A 21,556-nucleotide genomic window follows, 5' to 3' on the forward strand; every position below is an offset into this window, starting at 1 on the left:
TGTCGGTAGGTCACACATTCTGTCTGCGGCATTCCTTTATAGAACGGATTACGAAAATGCCTGGAAGCAATTTACCAATTGATGGTCTCAAGCAATTCCATGCAAATTCACTGCTCTGAGCTTCAAAGACTAGGGTAGGGGTGGGGTGGGGGTAGAAAAGACAAGTTGAAAAAGGTTAGGCATAGAAGAGGAGTGATCCAGAAAGAGAGAAATCTGCTCATTTCCTCCCAGAGTATAATCACAAGAGACATGGTCATATCCATGGGCTAGTCCTGTGCAACTCCTGGCCCCCAGCTGATATTCCTCCCAATAAAGAGGAGAGAAGCTAGAATAAAAGCTACAGAGTAGATGTTCCATACATTAATCTCTCTGTTTCTTAAAGATTTTATTTATTTATTTATTTATTTATTTATTTATTTATTTATTTATTTATTTATTTGAGAGAAGAGAGAACCAGTGGGAAGGGGGAGTAGAGGGAGAAGGAGAGAATCTCAACTAGACTCCATGCTGAGCATGGAGCCTGACCCAGAGCTCAGTGCAGGGCTCCATCATACGACCCTGAGATATGACCTGAGCCAAAATCAAGAGTCTGACACTTAGGGGATCCCTGGGTGGTGCAGCGGTTTGGCACCTGCCTTTGGCCCAGGGCGCGATCCTGGAGACCCGGGATCGAATCCCACATCAGGCTCCCGGTGCATGGAGCCTGCTTCTCCCTCTGCCTGTCTCTCTCTCTCTCTCTCTCTCTCTCTCTCTATCATAAATAAATAAAAATTAAAAAAATATATATCCATATTTAAGAGTCTGACAATCAACCAAGCCTCCCAGGTGCCCCTCCTTCTGTGTTTTTTAAGTCAGATGTTCAAGTTCATACTCTGATGCTGGTTATTTTAGTGAGTAGTTGCTGTTTGATAATGCTACCTAACAAACACCCCTCTCCATCTCAATGGATTACAAAGCAAATGTTTATTTTGCTCTTTCAGAGTTCTGTGACTTGTCTGGGATAGCTCTGCTTAGGCTACAGGTTGGGGTCGAGTTTGATCCCTGTCCCTTTCATTCCAGGACCAGCAGATGTGCCAGATATGCTCTGCCTCTGGATCATGGCTAGATACATGTCTCAGCCTGGCTTTCCTCTGCTAGTTTGTCTCTCCTCCAGTCAGATTTCAGCAGTCGTCTGATCCGGGTTGTGTAACTGGCCTCAAAGTGGCAAGACAGATTGAGAAATTCAGGGACTGCCTACGGCTACAAATGGAAAAGGAGGAGGTCCCACTTGCTAACTGCCACTCAAATCCTCTGGACTGCTACTGTCTGTCAGACTCCTCGCATTTCTACCATTTCTACAGCTAGAAAGCCCCTCCTTTTAGTTACTATGGAATTTCCCCCTATTCAAATGAGAATGTGATGATAATAGCTAAAACTTAGAGTAGTTATTATGTTCAAGGCATTGTGGTACAGAGAGGGTAAGCAACATGCCCAAAGTCACACAGTAGGTAATGACAGAGCCAGGATCCGAATCCAAGTTGTCTGTCACCAGCATCTTGGTGTCAAGCACTAAGTGATATAGCCTTCCAGGGTAGGAGCACCAGAGTGCATCAGAAGTCACAGGGTCTAGTCCTAGATTGTCTGTTTGGCAGGGAGGGTGCACTTGGAGGTGCATAGACATGGCAGGGATAGCTTGGGTGCCATGCTAACAAAGTTGGACCTCACCTGTGGTGCTGGGGAGACATCACAGGGTTTAAACAGAATGACATGGTCAGATTTGAAAACCATCCAAGAATGTACCATGTACAGTGCACATGCCAACATTTCTCTGAGGTGGACTCTGCAGGAGGCTTCCTACAATATCCTTGAGAGGGCCAATGACTGGCCAGGGCCACACAGCAAGTGGAAGAGGCCTTGAAACTCAAGGCTTCCCATTGGCCCCCTTGTCTCATTTGTCCTCACACATGCTTTCTTGGCTTTTCACATCCAGGTCTGCTCCCTGTCCCCTCGACTTCACTCTGCTCTCCACTTCCGAGACAATTTGGATCACCTACAGGCCTCATCCCAGCCAGATCCAGGAACACAGCTGTCCTGAGGTATGGAACTGTCCAGCATCACCCTGGAGGCCACACACAACCTGTTCTGTCCCCAAATGCTGCGGTGACCTCTGAGCACTGTTGACCCAGTTTCCTTTCTGACCCCACCTGCCTCTTCCTGGTCACAGTCAAGGCCAACCCTAGCGCATATAGTTACTCATGTACTAAGAAAACAGTACCCTTTCCGAGAGAACTCGATTGCGAGCTGCTGGATGATCTTGATAATACACTGATTTTGTTAAAACAGTTGACTGCCACCTGCTAGAAATCTGTATGAACGACATATAAAGCTACAAAACGGTACACATAACATACAAAACTGTACAAATAACATATGGCATAAATAGGTCCATGATATGTGGCCCCGTTGCATTGGCAGTTTCTCCTTGTACAGTGTACAGTCTGTACAACTGCACTCAGCACTCTGGAGGCCACTCCACTTCTTTTCCCTTCTCGAAAAGCCAAGTATTAACCAGACTTTTGTAAATCTAATAATGTTTCAAACACTCTTTTATCTACTCCTGCTCTGCAAATGGAATTCTCCATTTGCAAACAAAAACAAAAACAAAAACACAACAAACACACACACACACCACAAAAAACCCCTCTTGTATAACAAAGTGGGATTTGCTAACTGACTTTTTGGTATAAATTGAGATTTCCAATTTACACACATCAAGTTGGCTATAATGGGGCCTGGCTACTTGCTTGGGGCTGCCCAAGGCATAGGAAGCTATGAGGGTTGTTCTCAGTGGAAATAAGGGGAGGAAAGTCCTAGATGAGGGACTTAGAAATGATGCATCTCTGTCCTTTTCCTAGGAAGCTGTGAACCAAGAGAGAACTTGAGCTGGAATGAAAGAGAACCTGTTGACTGCAAGGTACAGCCTTCTCCCCAAGGCTCTCAGACACATTCTCTTCACCTAGGCCTTTTGGGGATCAGATGTCACCCATGACCAAGCCTGTTAGTGCAGAGGGTCCTGCTTCTCCTGGTCAAGCACCTCCTTGTCTGAACAATCTCTCAGCTTCTCTGCGGTCCTCCAGCCCTTCCACTACTCTGCTCTGGACAGAGATGGACACCAACATGGATAGGCTCTGAAGAGCCCACAGCACATCCTGCTCCCATCTGGCTGGGCTCTGGGCCTTCCTCCCAGCCCAGCCTGAGTTTGCATCTTCAAGATGGACCACATCAATTCTAGCCCACCCGGGATCTAGTCTACAGGGCCAAACTCTTGGGGGTTGAGCAAGACTGAGCATGGATGCACTTTCCTCTTTCCTGTGGTGTCAAGAGACTGAGCTCTTTGGTTTTGTCTTGTTTTTAATTCTCAAGTGTACCAAAGGCTTGATTTGGAACCACTGGACTCGGCCTCAGCTGCTCAGTGGAATCCCTTGTGGAGCGGATCCGGCCTAAGGTCTTTAAGAGGGCTTGTGCAGCACGGCCATGTTGAGCAGGCCGCCCTGGGCTTCCCTGAGCCCTGGTGTGGCTGTGGAGGAAATGGGAGGCCAAATGCCCCTCCCCTTCCCATCCCCAGGAGGGCGGCAGGGCAGACTCTGCTGTTCACACCTCAGTGAAGACATCCCATGACAAAGATACTCTCAGCCTCAGTTTTTCCAGCCTGTCCCCCAAAAAATTAGCCCCACTTCTTACTGGAGCATGGGTAGCTTCCAGCCCCCAGCCAGGCCCCATAAGGAAACCCAGGCTGCCCACAGGCCTCAGATGTATTTGCTTAGCAAATTCTGGAATGCAAAACCCAGATGACTGAGTGGAAAACAGCTTTGAACTTGGTTGGAACCCCTGGAGGAAGCATGCAAATGTTAGCCACGGAGGGTGGAGGGCTGTGGCAAGGGGGCCTGGTGGAGCCTAGTCTAATGGGGCCATGTCCTGGAGCAGGAGTCCACACAGGCAGCCTTAAGAAAGTTCTTCCAGGAAGAACCTAACTGATGTGGGAAACAAAGGCAAAAGAAAAAATTAAATGTCCTTGCTGCCTACAGCCCATTGACAAGGCCTTGAAACAGGCAGAGTGACTTCCCTCTGGGAGCTCAGCTGCCTCCGTGTTGACACTCTCCTAAGGGCAATGTTACTCCGACCCCCCAGGATTTCCTGTAAACCTACTGTTACATATAAAACTCCCTTTGGAAACTTCCTCTATCTCTAACCCCCCCCCCTCATGATACATGTTAGCAACCATCCTCCAGGCACATGGTCTACTGATCTACATCTGAAGGGCCTCTTGATGGAGTTTTTACTAAACGAAAATAAATGACCTTTTCCTAACAATAGCCAGTGCCCTCTTGCTCCCTCAGGATCCTGAAAACCTTGTTTCCAAAATCGCTTGGAGGCTTGCACTGTCCCTAACCCCCTCCCCACTTGAAAGGATATAGACAGTCACAGCTCACAGCCCCAGGGCTGTTCTTTCTGCCCACAGGTCCTGTCCCTCTGCTTTTAATTAAACCACCCTTTTGCACCAAAAATGCCTTAAGAATTCTTTCGCGGCTGTCAGCTTCGAACTCCAACATTTCCTACATCACTAACTGTACCTTTGAGAGGCTCAAAGGGTCAAATCTCAGGTGTTCTTGCACCCTCTGCCTACCTGATACTGATACCCTGATGCTGTGGCTCAGACAGGTCAAGGGGAGCACCTGGGGACTGTGTAGCGGGGAAGAGAGAGGCCCCTGCAGTGGTCCAGCTGGCTGCGTCTCCTGCTCTTGTGGTTTGCAGGTGGCTGCGTGCAGGGGGCCCGGGAGACACGTGAACCGGGGGAGGGAGGGTTTCATTCCCACGCAACTCTATTCCCTGGTGTGCAAGGGGGACTTGAACATAACAATAAATTGTTCCAACCGAAAGCCTGTATTTAGAGCCCAAATGCCCTTATGTTAGCGTTACGTTACTGTCAGAGGTTATCGATAAAACCCCCTGGATACTTTCCTTCATTTTGCTTATTTCCCTTTTCCCCTTTACAAGGTAATTAGGAGAATTGTTCTTGCATTAGCCCCAGGCTTGCCAGATAAAATACAGGGCAACTTGTTCGATTTGAATTTCAGAGGAATCATTACTCAGTAAGAGTATGGCCCCGGCATGGCTATTATTTGTTGTCTATCTGAAATTCACAGTTAACTAGGCCACCCATATTTTTATTTGCTAAATTTAGCAACTCTAATTAGCTCCTTTCTCCTTATAATGCTTTTTTTTTTTTTAAAGCCAATACTAGTAGATCGTTTTTTGATGTGCCAGTCACTGTACTCTGAAATTGGATGTCTCAGGCTGCGGAGGCCAAGGGCAGACCGCTCTGGTCTTCCAAACAAGCATATCTGAATGACCTCTCCAGCCCAACCCTCCCTGATAACTCAGCTAACACCCCGCAACTCAACCAGGTCTTGGCTGACCCCATTATCTCTGACTCACTCACTTAGCCTCCTGACTTCTCAGGGTCAGAAATGAGGTTAATTATGTCCTGATGTTACTTACCCACCTTTTCAAAGCCTTTCAGAGCAGCAGGGTCTCCCATGCATCTCAGCGCTCTTGAAAGCCTCAGCGGGGTGAGTTAAGGGAACCCCGCCCTCACACAGTGGTGTCCCTGCCACCCTATATTCTTATTGGCACTAAAGTCCCATAATGAGTAAGGTCTGTGAACAACCTGAGGGCAGAGGTTGTGCCTTTTGCATTTGTGTATTCCACAGAGCTAGGTCAGATCTGGCACGTAGTAAATGCTCAATAAATATTGGTTGAGTAAATGAACTACTGAATGAGACAGTACCCGGAGGCACTAAAACAGGGGTTCTGGGAGCTGGATCCTGTCCTGGTTCTGTCTGTAGGGGGCCGCGTGACCTTGAACAAGGCGTCTGCCCATTCTGAGCCCCTGCTTCCTTGTCTATGAAGTGATGTGCTGCCCTCTTCTGCCCTCCTCAGATCATTACAGGGAGCCTTCAAGGTTGGGGAGTGGAAATGTGGTTGGGAAAGAATCTGTACACCAGAGGGACGCCTTCCCCAGGAAGCCACTGGAAGAATTCATGCATTCCTTGAGAAAGGGGAGAGGAGGTCTTCGATGCCTTTCAGCAGAGACCATATTCTCTGGACCAAAACCCAGACACTGTATCCTGTCCATTTTTACCCTGGTTCTGAGTTAGAGTTTGGGCACCAACATTAGGGACTTACTAAAACAGATGATGTAGAATCAAGACTGGCCCGGATATTCTTGGACTGTCATCTTGGCAGGCACAGAGCTGTAGAATGTCAGGTCCAGAGGCAAGTCTCATGTCCCTGAGGACCTCAGCCTGTGGGGAGTTAGACTAAAACCCAGGTCTCCTGATGCTCAGGGCACTCCACCACTGTCTTACCAAGTTGGAGCCCAAGGATGGGACCCTCGGGTAGCAGCTGGAGAGGGACCCCCAGCTGGGGACAGGGAGGCTGACCCTCACAGCCTTGCAGGCACCAGACTGGCCTAGATGTGGCAGGTGCCCTCACACCCTGCCACCATCGTGAATAATCCAGATTAGACCTTTGTCAAGGCAATGTCTTTATTTGCTTAAATAACACAGTACAAAAATGAGACTCAGATGCCAGCATCAGGAACTCATACCAAATACTCCTACAACTGAAAGGACATCATCCCAAATAAGAAATTATGTACAGAAGGTTCCTGACCCTCATTTCAGAACTGATTCTGCCCCTTTACATTTAGGGGTTGTGTTCTTGACACTAAAATAAATCCATAAATAGCTCATCTCTCCCCAAATTCTTAGGATCGGCTAAGAATAAAACAAGATGACTTCAGAATATGCTTTGTTGAACTTCCTAAAACTTTGCCTCCAGTTTGAGGCCAGTCCTGTCTAAGTGCCCAAGGCCTCACCACCCTTGGTTTTACTCCCTCTCCAGACCTACCCTACAGTGATCACCATGGGCTCAACACAACAATGCAGTGTCCACTATAAGGGTAATAAGAATGAGTCTAGATTTTAACACTGTCTCCCCCATGGTCATGTGTTCCGGGCAATGTCCAATGGCTATGTTTATAGCCCTGTTGGGCATGCAGGGACGTGTGCAAATTGCCCATCTGAGCCAAGCTGTTCAAACTATTCAGCTTTGTAGAAGGCAGAGCCTCTAACAGCCTACACCTCACCTTTGTGCAAAAACAAAAGGGAGTCCCTTTCTCAAGACACTTTTCTGCCATCAGGTAGAAAACTATTATCATAAATCTATAAATCTACAATGTCTAGGAAGTGAATAGCATTTCCTGGGGTATGGTACTCTTGAGCAGTGCACACCCATGCAACCATCCCTGGCAATCCATCTTAAAGCCCTTCCCTATTTCCTGAAAACTACCCAGTTGTATCTGTAATAAGAATAACAACATACATGAACCTAGCACCATGTAATTTTCAGAACTCTCCATATTCATTTTCTCACTGACTCTTGACAAACCCTCATGAGATGGGAGAAGTGCAAGACATTAGCTTCACTTCTCTGGACATAGAATTATAGTATCTCAGCACTGGAAGGATTCTGAGAGACCGAGGATCCCCAATTCACAGGTCTTCTCTATCTGAGGCCTGTAGACTTCCTGAGAGGTGTCTGCACATCCATGTGGATATTGGTAATCACTGTTGGTCAACTGAATAAATTGCTTGTTGCACATGGATGCACATCTGGCTAAATGCATGTGGGTATTCTGGTGGGAGATTAAACAAAAATTTATATAGAAAACTAAGGCTCACTTGAAATTGACATCTAGAAAATGCCAGCCAGCTTTTCACATGATAGTAGGTATCATTTTAGCCCCTAAGGGTCAGGAAAATACATGATAGTAAAAAATAAGGGTACCTAAGTCCATACTAGGGTTGGCCCCAGAATGTGAAGGCCTTGACCCCAGCCCCCAATTTGGAGATAGAACTACCGGTTGCACAATCCCAGTTAAGGACCACAGCCTCCCAAGGAATGCCTGGTAGAAGCATCTGGATCTCAGGAGCTCTCATACTCATTTGTCTGATCATTCATTCAGTGAAGACTTAAGGACTGCCTCCAACTCAGTGGGGTGTATTTAGCCACTGAGTGAAAGCCTGACTCCCCCCCCCCCCCCCCGCCATTTAGGGAGACTTCAGCATGATAGAGTCCAAAGAGGTCTGATGGGTCACATAGTTTTTGCCCAGAATCCAAGGTGTGGAGAAGGTGACAAGTCCAGGGTCTTGCAGCAAGTTTGGGGCAGGTCAGGAGGTGGAGCTCTGGTCTCCTAACTCCCAGTACAATGCTTTTCTTTCCCCGACATGGCCTCTGCCTCCTGCTAAGTGGAAGAGGGCTTTGTGTATCTCAGTCCCCGTAAGCCCACAAGGGCACATGGACACAGATGGCCATCCATACTTGTCTTCATTCATGCCTGTGAAGCTCTGGATTGGGATATTATGAAGCATCTTCAGAGAGTCCCGGCTAAAGCTTACAATTGCTCAGGTAGTTCAAGGAAACTTGAGTTAAAAGCTTAGCTTTTAATCTGGACTTTCGGTTTCAGGACTTGTGATATTCTGGGAGGAGAAAAAAGAACATAGGTTTTAGCCATAGCTCAGTTACTCATGGGTCCCACTCTAATAGCAACAGACAATAGACTTCTAATTAACATATTAACACACCACACTAGCTGTCACCTCTGGGTCTTTATTCAGACAGCAGCTCTTGCCTTATAGTGCCCTCCTGGCCCTTTCTCCCCATCAACAGCCTCCCCACCCTCAAAGGCCAAAACCTATGCCTGCCACCTCCTGGAAGGCCTCCCAGATCAATGGTTTCACTGGCCTCAGTTACCACTAATTTGGCATTTTACTGAAACTTAATTTTGTCATCAGGAAACATTCTGTCTTTCCGTATAACAGAACCATACAGAGGCCCTCCAGCATCTCACACAGCTGGGCCCAGTGGAGGCTCTCAATACTTATTGGTTGAATGAATGAAAGAGTGAGTGAATGAATGGTTAGTAAAACCAAAAGCTGGAGCTAGGGCTACTGAGGAAGTCAGAGCTGTTGTTTCTATAATATCTTTCACAAAGAACTCAGATGACTCCATAAGTTTTTATCTAACCCATCCTAGAGGGCAAATTATCCAAATATCCCCATATCTGGGCAAAGATAATGAGGCTGAGGAAAGAAACATCGAAGGTCATAAGGAGTTCCCAGCAGGAAAACAAGTCAACATAGAGCAGACCATTTGAATGACAAGAAACGAGTATTATGAGAGCAGAGCTTTCTTGAGAAACTTATCATATGACTTTGAAAGGTAATTCCAGGAAAGACTGGGTGTTTCCATAATGGTGACATCATTGTACTAAAGATCTAAGGACCGTTTGGATGTAGAAGTCCTGTTTGGCCAATGCCAACAGACAGAATCCTTCCTCCCTTTATTTCTTTTTAAGATTTATTTATTTATTTATTTATTTATTTATTTATTTATTTATTTATTTATTTATTTATTTATTTATGAGAGACACACACACACACACACACACACACAGAGAGGCAAGGACACAGGCAGAGGGAGAAGCAGGCTCCATGCAAGGAGCCCAGCGTCAGACTGGATCCCGGGTCTCCAGGATCAGGCCGTGGGCTGCAGGGGGCGCTAAACTGCTGCGCTACCAGGGCTGCCCTTTTTTTTTTTAAGATATTTATTTATTTATTTATTTATTTATTTATTTATTTATTTATTTATTTATAAGAGAGAGAGAGCATGAGCAGGAGGAGAGAGATAAGCAGACTCCCTGTTGAGCGGGGAGCCTGACAGGGGGCTCAATCCCAGGACCCCAGGATTTTGGCCTGAGCCAAAGGCAGACGCTTTACCAACTGAGCCACCGAGGCACCCTGGGGAACACTTCCTTCCTGTAATGTCACCCCTTCATTCAGTAGATTCTGCACTAAAGATCTAGGTCAAAAGGCCTATAGGCAGGTTATCTTAAGTGATTTTGAAAAAAGTGGGGAACACTGTTTATCAGAGTCCACCAGACAACATGAAAACTCAGACTTTAAAAAAATTAATGAGGAGTATTATTTCTAAAGGGACCACCTCAGAGCCTTAGGGGCAGGGGCCAGGTTATTAGGAAAAACACGAAACCAATCAGAAGAGTGAGCTCGATGATAGGGAGAAGCTACTTTTAATCAATCAACCAAGACAAGGTCAGTGAAGGATCACTGCCCCCTAGAAGCCTTCCAGATCCAACAGCCATGGATCCTCCTCATCTACCTCAACCACTTACTTCACTTGATATGGAATCTTACTCTGCTTTGTCATTCGAATTTTATGACAGTCTTGAATTTGGGAAGCCAAACAGCACAACCCATGAAATAATAAGAAAGGCAAGCTAAGCACCCTAGCACCAGGTCCAATATTCCACATCCAAATCAAAAAGTATGGAAATGCACATACAATTAGGGGCTGGAGCCAAATAAAGAAGATTCTAATGATCAAATAAAGTAAAGCCAGTGAGGGTTTGGGGGAAAAAAATAGATCACGTGGGTTAGAATCATCTCACAAGGCCTTAGTAAGAAGGTGGCATTTGAGCTAGACCCCAAAAGTCAAGAACTCAGCAGAGGAGGGGAGAGGACAGTATGCCAGTCCTGTTGGGATCTTGAGCTGGGTGTCGCTTGTTCTCACCTGCTGGGCCTGCCGACAGGGGAAGTGGGAGTAGCTGTGTTGGCTGTAGCGCAGGCCCATGAGGCTGAGGACGGCGTGGCTGTTGTTGCCAGCAAATTTGTTAGGCAAGCCAAAGGCAAAGTGGTAGGGTCCCTTAATTAGCTTCCTGTCCGACTCCGTAGAGTGGGCCTGCTGGCTGTGTAGGGTGGCTGCCAGCTTCCTGAGGGAGGAGTCTGAGAGCCTGTATAAAAACCTCTTAAAGCTGGGGTGTCGCTTGATCTGGAAGCAGAGATGAAGACAGGCCATCAGTGCCGCTGGCGAGTAGCCCCCTCCCACCAGCTGCCCCTGGCCCCAACTGCGTGCACCCAGGCTGGACACCTTCCTGCCCCTAGGATGAGCTCCCTTGTTAAATGCTTCCACCACCCCCAGCCTCTCAGAATCTGTTCCGCAAGATTCAACTCCAAGCAGCAGAACAACATGGGGGGTGGGGGGAGAACGTGCAGGTCTTTGTATAACAGATGCTTAAGTAGCATTTACTAGCTGTGTGACTTCTCTGAGCCTCAGTTCAGTTGTGGGTAAAATGGCAGTAATAATACCCCCACCCACACTCAGCGTTGTTCGGGGGAAGGGGATTAAGTGAGATGGTTTATGTAAAATGTTTCATGCAGAGTAGATGTTGGAAGGATTTAAGTTCCCACTCTAAGTCGCTTCCTCTTAATACCTAAATGTCCTAGGTTGGGTTCCCCCCAGAGACAAGGGCTTAAGTGCAGTTGGTTTATGTGGTCAGTGATGCTGCAAAACACCAACGGAGGATGAAGATCCAGGACAAGGATGGGAAGAAGGTCCACAGAGGTTAGCTACTGAGCCTGGTCCTCGCTGGCCACTCCAGGAGTCAACATAGAGCACACTCCTCAGAGTTATCCCCTCAAGGGGCAAGGGAGCTAAAGTATGTATACACCAGCTCCCAGAAGCCATGGGCTGCTCCTAGAAGGTGGGGGGTGATCATTCTGGCCTACTGTGTGGATGGTAAAAGGATTCTAGGGGCCAGTCCTCAGGCAAAAGGATGCAGGTACTGGCAGTGGGGAGCTGGGCCAGTGACCACTGCGATGGTAAGGTGAGGCACTCACAGTGTCCCTATGCTCATGACTTATCTGTGACCTGGGTTCATATCTGTTGCTTCATATGTGATCTGTGTTTGTTTCTCCAAGTAGACTGTGAGATTTTCAACAAGAGAACTTTCTGTTATTGGCTCTTTGGCAGGAGAGGCAAAATCTAAAAGCTTGAGACAACTGCTGATCATAAAGGTGCTGAAATATGTGCCAACACAGAGTGAAAAGAAAGCTAGTAGAGGACAAGATCAATGGGACTGGCAGGCCCAGGGAAAGAGGCTTCAAGGGAGGTGTGAACATGAGTTGAACTTCAAGGGGGATTTGGATCGGGGAGGTCCTGGAGGGTGGGGTGAGCTGCATAGACATTATATTAAGCTAACATTTATCTCATCTGCTATGTGACTGGCATTTTCTATATATGCACTAAACTTTGTCAAGTAGGTATATACCCCCCATTTTGCAAAAGAGAAAACCAAGACTCAGAGAGTTTAAGGGACATGCCCAAGGTCACCTGGATGTAGAGATGGGGATTGAATTCAGGCCTGAGTTGTGGGTTGATGAGGCCCCCGGGGCCAGCCTTGGGGGTACTGAGTAGTCCTTACCTGCTCCCCTAACTGGCCATCCACTTCCTGGAGAAGGTCCGCCAGCCTCTGAATGATCACCTCCTCTACAGAAAATAAAGAACGATTCAGAGGCCATTGACAAGTTCTGCAACAACACACCCTCCCACTACAGACGGTATTTTGTCTCTAAAACACAGTACACAGATGAGTTTTGAAGGGCAAAGAAAAATCTTCTCCAAAACTAGGGCTGGAGCATGAGAGCTTTATTTGAGTTTGCTTTATAGGAATTGAAAAGACTTTGGCCAGTCGAGCCTCACCTCAGCTCCATTTTTGCAAATGTGGAAAACTGAGATCACCCAATGTCTCCTATCCAGGCTATAGAGTAGCATGGTCACGAATGGGAGTTGGGACCAGGAGCAGCTAATTAGAAAGCAGGGATGGGGAGACGCCACAGCCATGGATGTAACAAGATTGCGTCCACCAGGCGGGGCTGTAAATGGCCATATGCGTTTGTCTGATCCTACCAAGACCCAATCGCAAATATTCTGAATATTTGCAGACCTTTCATCATCAACAGTTGGCAGCTTGAAATCAGCCATGGTGGAGAGACGCTTACACCACGGAAATCTGCAAAAGCTACATAACAGGGCTCCCCCACCACACCCACCCTCATTCTGTTTGCCAGAACACCACTGGTTATGAGACCCAGAGCAAGCCGGGAATTTTATATGAAACATTCGAGCAAACCAGTGGAGCAGGATGGGTGAATTTACATCCCACAGAAAGACAGGTGTTCTCTACCTCACCTACAACTCGGCCCCAAGAGCCCCAATTGAAAGGCCAAGGCTGCCTCCTCCCCAGCCTGCTAGAGTCTCCTGGGGTGTTTGTCAGTAGCCCTCCCAGACCCTACTCGAAGTCACCCTCTGAGACCCACGCAAACAGAAGCCCCACAGCAGCCGCCCCGGGAGAGAATAGGGTGGTACTAACTGGATTCAAACACTTCATCTGGCTGTGGTCCCTCCTCTGGCTTATGGCCTCTGGTCTGGGAGGGTGCATCTGAGGGCCCAACAGGTGTCCCTTCGGTGGGCAAGGACTCCTGGAACTCGACGCCGTCCAGATCTGAGGGCAGAAGGGAGATGGTGTGAGCATGTTTTGCACCTGTCTCAAATCCACAAGCATATCCAGGTCCAGGTTCTGACAAGAAGCTGTCCAAAGGCACTGGCCCCAGAGGGGTCCTGCTTCCCTGGGTTCCTCAGGGAGCCCCCAGACCTCCAGCGCCCACCTCAAAGGCATTCACAGTGCCTTCTCTACCCCCTCCAGAAATATTCTTATTTTCTGCCACCAGCCCCCTCTGCCTCCCTCCTCACAATGCAGGAGGAAACAGAGCAGGCCTGTCCACAGATCCCACCAGATGAGCCCACATCCCCTTTGCTCTGTGAGGCTTTTCCGAGTCACTTCCCCTGTGTGAACCTCACTTTCTCCATCTGTCAAATGGAAATACCAAGACTGACTTCACCGGTTGTAAGTGGTTTAAGTGAGATAACATGTGGGACAGTAGCATGTAGTGGGCCCTCCATACATGTCAAGGGAATCACTGTATACCTCATGCTTCGGAGGAGTAAAAAAGCAGAGGCCCTGGCCATATCCTACTTCATCACACCCAGGTCTCTGTGGTTTTCTATTAGCTTTCGGGTGAGTCAGATGCACCCAGCTGATCAACCCATGCACTGCTCTCCGACTGCATTTGATTTTAAGTATTTGTGTGTTTGTGGGTGGGGGAAGGGAAGGCTTGCATCATGGGTGGTGGGTCCAGCTGGCAATCAGCACCCCCTCTCTCGACAGCCCTCCCACACGTCCCCACCTCATTGGAGCAGAGAGCCAGAGAGTGGAATCAAGCTTGAAGCAGAGGTCACACAGCTGGCCTAGTCTGCTCTGAAGGAAGCCCGGGGCCAGAGGCAGCCTCTGTTGCCATGGTGATGCTGGGGCTGCTCACCAAGGCTGCTGGAGGTGGAGGGCTGATGGCCTCCCACACACAGGGGCAGAAAGCTGGGCCTCTTGTGCGGCCGGGACTCTGGGCTGGTGGCACCTGCAGCCCCAGCTCTCTTCTGGTCCTTGGAGCCATGTTTCTTATGAGAAAAGGCTTTTCTGAAGCTGCTCTTTTTCTCGTGGGATTTCCTTCTGTAGGGTAGGGACAGGTTTTCTACAGCCACCTCTGGTTCCTGGACTTGAAGCTGCTGTGGGGGAGATGAGAGAAACTGAGGCAGGGCCCCCGACCTTGAGGAGATTGCAAGCAAGCTGGGGAAAGAGACCAGCCCCCCCTGAAACACATGGAGACCCCGTGTAGACCAGAGGGTGTGGGTGCAGCCTGGCCAGCGCGAGTGTGGCCTGAAGCCATGGGGGTCGGGGAAGCTGGCTTCAGGAAGGCGGAAGGCTTGGAGGTGGGCTCTGGAAAGATGGAGAATTGGGGGAGGGGCAGCGAAGTTATTATGCCAGGCAGGGGTGGGGGTGTCCCCAGCAAGGGTTGGGAACATCGGCCTCACCTTCACTCCCCACTGCTCCTCTGCATCCGGGAGTAGGGCAATGATCTTCTGGATGAATTCTTCTAAAAATGAACAAAATGGTGGCTTACACTCGAGGGTAGAGAAAAGCTTATCTATGGTCTGTCCTCATTTCCTAAGGCCCAAGTGGCTCCCTGGGTGAATCTGACAGGTCTCCAGGCTGCTAAGGAGCTTGCCCTTGTCCGGTGTCCCAGGCCGGGCCCTGAGGACACCGGTAGCTTCCTCAGAAGTGGCCTGAGGGCAGAGCTGGTGCCCTGGGAATATGTTCATTTCTTCGTTGGTCAGTGAGCGCCTATAGGTGCCACGTTACATGTGGAGCCCCTGCCTCCAGGAGAAGGTGCCTCGAGGCCATTTGGAAAGGCCTGGTCCCCTCGCCCAGCACCGCCTTCCTCTTCTACTTAGAACAGGGGCCCTTCTCAATTCCCCTTCAAGGCACATTTTCTGTGAAGAGCACAAGGCAGGAGGGGTGTGGGGGGGAAGGGGATCTTTAAACCATCTCCAGACGCACAGAACTGACAGTGATTGTACGACCCCATCCTTGGCCCTGCCGATGGCAAGGAAACAGTAAGCATGCCGGCAGCCGGCCATCTGTTGAACTTCTCCCCCAGAGCCCCTGCCTCTGTCCTACCCTCTGGACTTCTGCTGAGGCCCTGTCCTCAAGCTGGGCTCCATGGCCACACCAATAACAACAAAGGGCAGCTAACATTAATTAGCTCTCGGTGGCTTATTAACTATGCTGAGTGCCCCGGACGCCACACTGCCCCCTGCCAGCTGTGCTCAGAGGAAGTCAAGGCCACATCACTGTCTCTCCCTGGGTCAGTTTCTCTTCTTCATGTAGAAGGGTCGGATCAGATAATTTCCAAAAGGCTTCTAAGAAGAGGAGAGGGTACTAACTGAATTCCAAGGCTGTGTTGGTCTGCACGTCCTCTTCTGGCTCCTGACCTCCTGCTTGGGGGGAAAGCTCGAAGGGACTTGGACCCCCACTGTCTGTGGATGCGGCCTCTTGTATGTTATGTTCCTCCAAGCCTGAGAAGCAAGAAGAAAGGGTGGGTGTGTTTCATCAATGTGAAGGTGTTGACTCACATGCAGAAGTTAGCAGAGGTTCCAAAGTTCACTCTGTGGCTGAATGTGCAAAGGTCTTGATGCAGCAGAGGTGAGCGGCGGGTCAGGGTCAAGGCTCCCGTGCACGGGCCCAGACCTGCCTCCCTTATCCCGCTGTACTTCCTAACAACCGGTTTTCCTGGGCTCTGCCCTCCTCTCCTCCTTCCCCTGATAACCTCATCCCTCCTCCAGCATCTTGGCTTGGAGAAGAAAGGCCTGATTCCGTGGTGTGAATTATCCCAGCAGGGCCAGAAACCCCCTGCATGAGGACACCTGCCCCTGTGACCTGAAATTCTACCACTGGGGCTCATATTTGGTGTGAAGCATTGCCCCTCCTTTTTAAAATCTAAATTCCCCCAGCCAGGCCAAGCGGCTGGGCTAAGCTCTTCTTCCCCGCCACCCAGGATGATCCTTTCTCTCTAGCTCAGTTTCCAACACTGGTGGGCCATGTGACCCTGAAACACATTGTTTTACCTCCTCAGGCCTCAGTTCCCTCATCTATAAAATGGGGATAACAATATGTCTATGAACACTGGTCGAGTATAGACATGCAGTACGGAAGTGTCTTATTTTACAGGTGAGGAGCCTGAGGCAGGCACAGGGATGGCGAATGATGTAGAAAGTGTAGCTCAGAGTTCAGGTGCCCTGCTTCCCAGGCCGTAGTTCCTTCCTGCACATGCTACCCCCTGCCAGGGTAGAGAAGCTGGATGATGGAGAGATGTGAATGGCTAAGGGATCCCCCAACAGTGTCTGCTGTGGGCTTAGCTGGATTGCCTGGGCAGTGAGGTCTCGCGTGCGGAGGTGATCTTTCTCCTCCCACTGCCCTCCCCACACTGCTTGGAGCAGAACAAAAGTCAGAACTGGGATGGCAGCCCTTCAAACGGCCAATTCCAGCCCTGGAGAAGGTTCCAGAACTGGAAGCAGCTGCAGTGTTGCTATGGTGACTCTGAGTCTGCTCACCAGGGCTGCTAGAGGTGGAGGGCTGATGGCCCCCCACACACAGGGGCAGAAAGCTGGGCCTCTTGAGTGGCCGGGACTCTGGGCTGGAAACCTCTCCAGGCCCCGCTCTCTTAGGCTCCTCCGAGCTATGTTTCTTGTGAGAAAAGGCTCTCTTGAAGTTAGACTTTTTCTCTTGGGATTTCTTCCTGACAGCTGGCGCTGAGTTCTGCGGCACCAACACCAGCTGAGGAGCTTGAACCTGCTGTGGGAGAGATGAGGGAAACTGAGTCAGGCCCTGACCTTGAGGAGAGGGAAAGCTCCTCGAGAAGCAACCAAAGAGCAGCCAGGTGCTTCGGGGTGGCCCCAGGTAAGGGAGGTGAGAGAGCCCAGAGCCGGGGAGCACTGAAGCCTGGAAGGGCAGACAGGGTTTGAGCATGGAGGAGGAGGAGGAGAGGGGAGTAGGGAGAGGAGGAGTGGGGGAAGGGGAGTAGGGACAGGAGGAGGAGGGTTGAGGTCAAGCCGATGGGGGTTTACACAGGCCTTTTGCTCCTTACCTCTTCCTCCCACTGGTCTCCCACTCTTTGGAGAAATTCCACTATCATCCTGATGATTGTATCCTCTGGAAGAAAGTGAATGCACCCAGTTAGTCTTTCCATCTGCACAGAGACCCCTTTCTAATGACTGTCTTGGACTTCTGGGATCAACTTAGTCCTGTATTAAGAGACAGAGCTAAAAAAAAAAAAAAAAGAGAGAGAGACAGAGCTCTTAAAACAGGTCCATGGCCCACAGACGTATGGAAAAGCACTGTGTCCCAGGAACTAATCCTTCTAGAGAGACTCTGGAGAGCCACAAGAAAGGACAGTAGGCCAAAGCATGCAATTTTAGGCAGGCAATCTCAGGTCAAGCTTCAACCTGTACCCCCTATTTCCTTTGGCCTTTACAGATTTATAAGTACCTGTTTTGGGTTTGGCAAGCTGTATGACCTTGAGTAAATCTCTTAACCTCTCTGAGCCTTCATCTCTCTGTGAAGTGTGAATTGTAATCCCGGTCCCACTTCCCTCAGTTGGCTATCAGGCCATTAAGGAACTGTGCTTGGAAATAATTTAGGAACCTAATACCAGTCTTCCCACCTGCAAAGTTCCAGTGGGGAAAATGGTGGAGGCTCAGCCTAATTAAAGTAGAGAACGGAGAGACTCCAGCAGATGTAACACAGACAGCCTGACAGGTGGACACCTCTAGCACACCAAGTCTTTACGGAGAAACCACAAACAACATAAATGGTTTTCTTTGATACCCTCATCAACTGACCCAAAGACAGTATGCTCAGAGAAGCTTCTGCTAGCTGTCACCTGACCGGTTTACATGAAAGGTGTAAACCAGACTCCCCCAGCCCCGGGCTGTCTGCACATTTTGACTCAGTCAACCAGCCAATTTCCTCTCATGTGAAAAAACCAATCCTCAGGGCACCTGGGTAGCTCAGTGGTTGAGCGTCTGCCTTTGGCTCAGGTCCTGGGATCGAGTGCCACATCAGGCTCCCCATGGGGAGCCTGCTTCTCCCTCTGCCTATGTCTCTGCCTCTCTCTGTGTCTCTCATGAATAAATAAAATCTTAAAAAAACAAAAACAAAACAATTTACGTGTAAAATAAACAACCTGCAGAATAGCCAACTAGATGCCTTTTAGTTATTGTTTGACAGATGCAGAGATGTTTTATATCTTTTAAAATGTGCCCATTCGGGATCCCTGGGTGGCGCGGCGGTTTGGCGCCTGCCTTTGGCCCAGGGCGGGATCCTGGAGACCCGGGATCGAATCCCACGTCGGGCTCCCGGTGCATGGAGCCTGCTTCTCCCTCTGCCTGTGTCTCTGCCTCTCTCTCTCTCACTGTGTGCCTATCATAAATAAATTAAAAAAATTAAAAAAAATGTGCCCATTCATTATAGGGAATTAGATTCATAGAGCATTCACTATTGATTTGATTAAGGGCAATAACAGTATTGTGGTTGTGCATGAGACTGTACTCATTTCTTGGAGAGATGTGCTTAAGTATTGAAGGATGAAGGATCATTTTACTGAAAATGGCTCAGCAACAAAATTAAACACACACACACATTTATGAAGCAAATGGTGGCCTACATCAACAATTGTGAATATATGAGTATCTGCAGAACTCTTCCACTCTTCCATATATTTAACAATGTATATACAATCTATACTCTTCTATTCCATACTCCTTCTCTAAATTGAAAAAGACTAAAACAAATCTCATGCTCATTAACACATAAGGCAGGAACATTTGCCAGTGGCCGTTCTAATTCCTGAGACTCCCTTCTGTGAAACTCTAAAATAAGTAAATGTGACCAGAAGCCCCAGAAGGAACAAGATCTGTACATGATCTTGAGAGGACCATCCAAGGTCCAAGCAGTCATCCAGAACAATCCATTATAATCATTGGGTATCGGCCACCCCCACTGCAGAGAAAGAGGACACTGTAGATTCTGACTCACTGTCAGTGTTTTTGAGGTCTTCTCCCCACCGGTGACCTGTGGCTTGAGGAGAAATTTCTTCTGCTCCAGGACCCCCATCCTCAATGCACAAGGACTGGGGAAGATCAGAACCTTCTCCACCTGGAAGAAAGATGGAAATAAGTGTATGGGTTGAGGGGGAGATCAGGGGGTGTCAGGGATGTTCTTCTGACTTTGCTCACGAACACAATAAAATGACAGAATTTGCAGTGAGACAGACACTGATGCAGCCAGCTCTAGGCTTAACCAAAAACAAAAAATCAGAAACCTGCCAAGGTTTCCATTTGAAAACAGGCTGCTTCAACCCAGGCATTCCTTCTCCTTATGAAAAACATGGTGAGTTTGGGGTCATCTGGGTGGCTCAGTCAGTTGAGTGTCTGACTCTTGGTTTGGGCTCACATCATGATTGGACTCAGGTCATGATCTCAGGGTCCTGTGTCAGGCTGCACGCTCAGTGGGAAGTCTGCTTGAGATTCTCTCTCTCTCTCTCTCTCTCTCTCTCTCTCCTTCTGCCCCTCCCTTCACTCATGTATGCTCTCTAAATAAACAAATAAATAAATAAAATCTCAAAAAAAACCCAAAAACCCCATGGTGAGTTTTGAGTGCTCTACCTCCAGGTGTCTATAATGCATTCAACTCCAGACATAAGAGTCAGAAAAGAAAGGCACCTTGGGGACCAGCTTCCTTGTTTTAGAAATGAGGAATCAAAGGTCCCAGAGAAGGGCCGTAACTTTCCCAAGGTCACAGAGCAAGTTTATTCCTGACACAGCCAAGTGTGGGACTGGCACTGGGCAGCTGGCTCTTTCCACGTCTCTGGCCGCACCCATGGTCCACACAGATGGATCGATGTCTGGGGCAAGGCTCCCCTCCTCACCTCTCTCCTTGCCTTCCCGTTTCTCCCTGGTCTTTGCTCCTTCAACTAGAGTACTTAACAACAACAGCCACCATGTACAGACCATGGGCCAGCTCCGGGCCACAGCTATCCCAGCGGAGAGCAACTATTACCCCCATTTTATGGATGAAAAGAAAACAGTGGTGGAAATGGGGTTTGACCGCAGGCTTTCTGCCATGGTGCTGTTCTGCCTTGAAGACATTTCACAGTGGAGCTGTGCCTGATGGTCGCCCCACCTTCCATGTCCCTTCTGTTGAGAGGTTTGAAGAGCCCGCTTAGAGGACCATAGCCCTTGAGGGTGGGGCAGGGGGTTACCAGGCACGGTCTGCTCACCCTTGGGTGCTGGGCTCCGGTCAGCCTCCTTGGAGCATGGGGTAGCAGCCAGGTTGGGCAACCCTGTCTCTTGGCCTTCGGCCTCATGATCTTGGGCCCCCTTGGTTTCTTCAGCAACATGTTTCTTGTGACTGTGTTTCTTGCGGCTGGCCTTCTTGTCGTGGGCTTTCTTCCTGGGAGCTGTGTCCCCTGGTGCTTCCGGGGTTTCTGCAGACTTGGGGAGGCCTTCTTTCCCCTTTGCCTTCCGGCTGGCCTTGTCTTTGGGCTCCTCAGGGCCTGTCCTCAGAAAGAAGTTTATGATGGTCTTCAGCCACCCCTGCTGGCCCCGCTTCTGGGCCTTGTCCTTCTTGGTGTCCTGCGGAGGCCTCTGGTCACTGGAGAGAAACTTCTTGGTCTCCTCCAGGCTCAGGGCACCATGGCCATGAGCTGGGCTCTGGGGACATCTGGTCCCATCGCTGGCTGTCTGGTGAAGCACCCTCTTGGAGAGGGGAGTGGACATGGGCAGGGAAAGGCCCTTGCAGTTCCATGACTCTGAGTCCTTCTTGGGGCTGTGTGACCTCTCCAGAGACCTGGCTCTCCTCCCCGACAGAGGCTTCTTGGGTCCCCGTGGATGATCCATTGCACTGCAAACAAAACAAACAGCTCCCTTACAGGATACCTCCCAGAGATGTGCAGGTGGGCTAACATGCCAACCCATGCTCCGACCCACCTTGCCCATTCGTGTGAGTGACCATCAACCCCCAATGCTATTGTCTCATTTAAATTCCTCAACCATCCTGGGAGGAAGGACTATCTTTGTCCTCATATTTCAGAGGAGGGAACTAAACCATAGGAGGTCATGCCCCAGATGTCACAGCCGGTCTGCAACT

At 49.2% G+C, this 21,556-nt stretch overlaps 2 protein-coding genes across 5 annotated transcripts in view; one reads left to right on the forward strand and one right to left on the reverse strand.

Annotated features, from left to right (window-relative positions):
- PNPLA1 (patatin like phospholipase domain containing 1) overlaps positions 1 to 4,352 on the forward strand; it is a 49,521-nt gene extending 45,169 nt beyond the window's left edge. For 3 of the 4 annotated variants that reach the window (XM_055330159.1, XM_055330158.1, XM_055330156.1), the window contains 2 exons: positions 1,970 to 2,075; positions 2,895 to 4,352. In XM_055330159.1, the coding sequence (XP_055186134.1) occupies positions 1,970 to 2,075; positions 2,895 to 2,921 (133 nt within the window). In that variant the 3' untranslated portion in view covers positions 2,922 to 4,352. The remainder of the gene's footprint in view (positions 1 to 1,969; positions 2,076 to 2,894) is intronic. The other variant, XM_055330157.1, reaches the window with a different exon arrangement.
- Positions 4,353 to 10,599: 6,247 nt separating this feature from the next.
- BNIP5 (BCL2 interacting protein 5) lies at positions 10,600 to 21,306 on the reverse strand. Its single transcript, XM_055330367.1, has 10 exons — positions 20,670 to 21,306; positions 19,445 to 19,564; positions 17,496 to 17,560; positions 16,963 to 17,203; positions 15,796 to 15,927; positions 14,884 to 14,945; positions 14,337 to 14,577; positions 13,331 to 13,462; positions 12,383 to 12,447; positions 10,600 to 10,950 (listed from the first exon to the last, which is right to left on the reverse strand). The coding sequence occupies exons 1-10, from the start codon at positions 21,304 to 21,306 to the stop codon at positions 10,600 to 10,602; spliced, it is 2,046 nt and encodes a 681-aa protein (XP_055186342.1).
- Positions 21,307 to 21,556: the final 250 nt, after the last annotated feature.

The sequence above is a fragment of the Nyctereutes procyonoides genome, unplaced genomic scaffold (genome assembly GCF_905146905.1).
Source record: "Nyctereutes procyonoides isolate TBG_1078 unplaced genomic scaffold, NYPRO_anot_genome, whole genome shotgun sequence".
In the NCBI taxonomy this organism is placed as follows: Eukaryota; Metazoa; Chordata; class Mammalia; order Carnivora; family Canidae; genus Nyctereutes; species Nyctereutes procyonoides.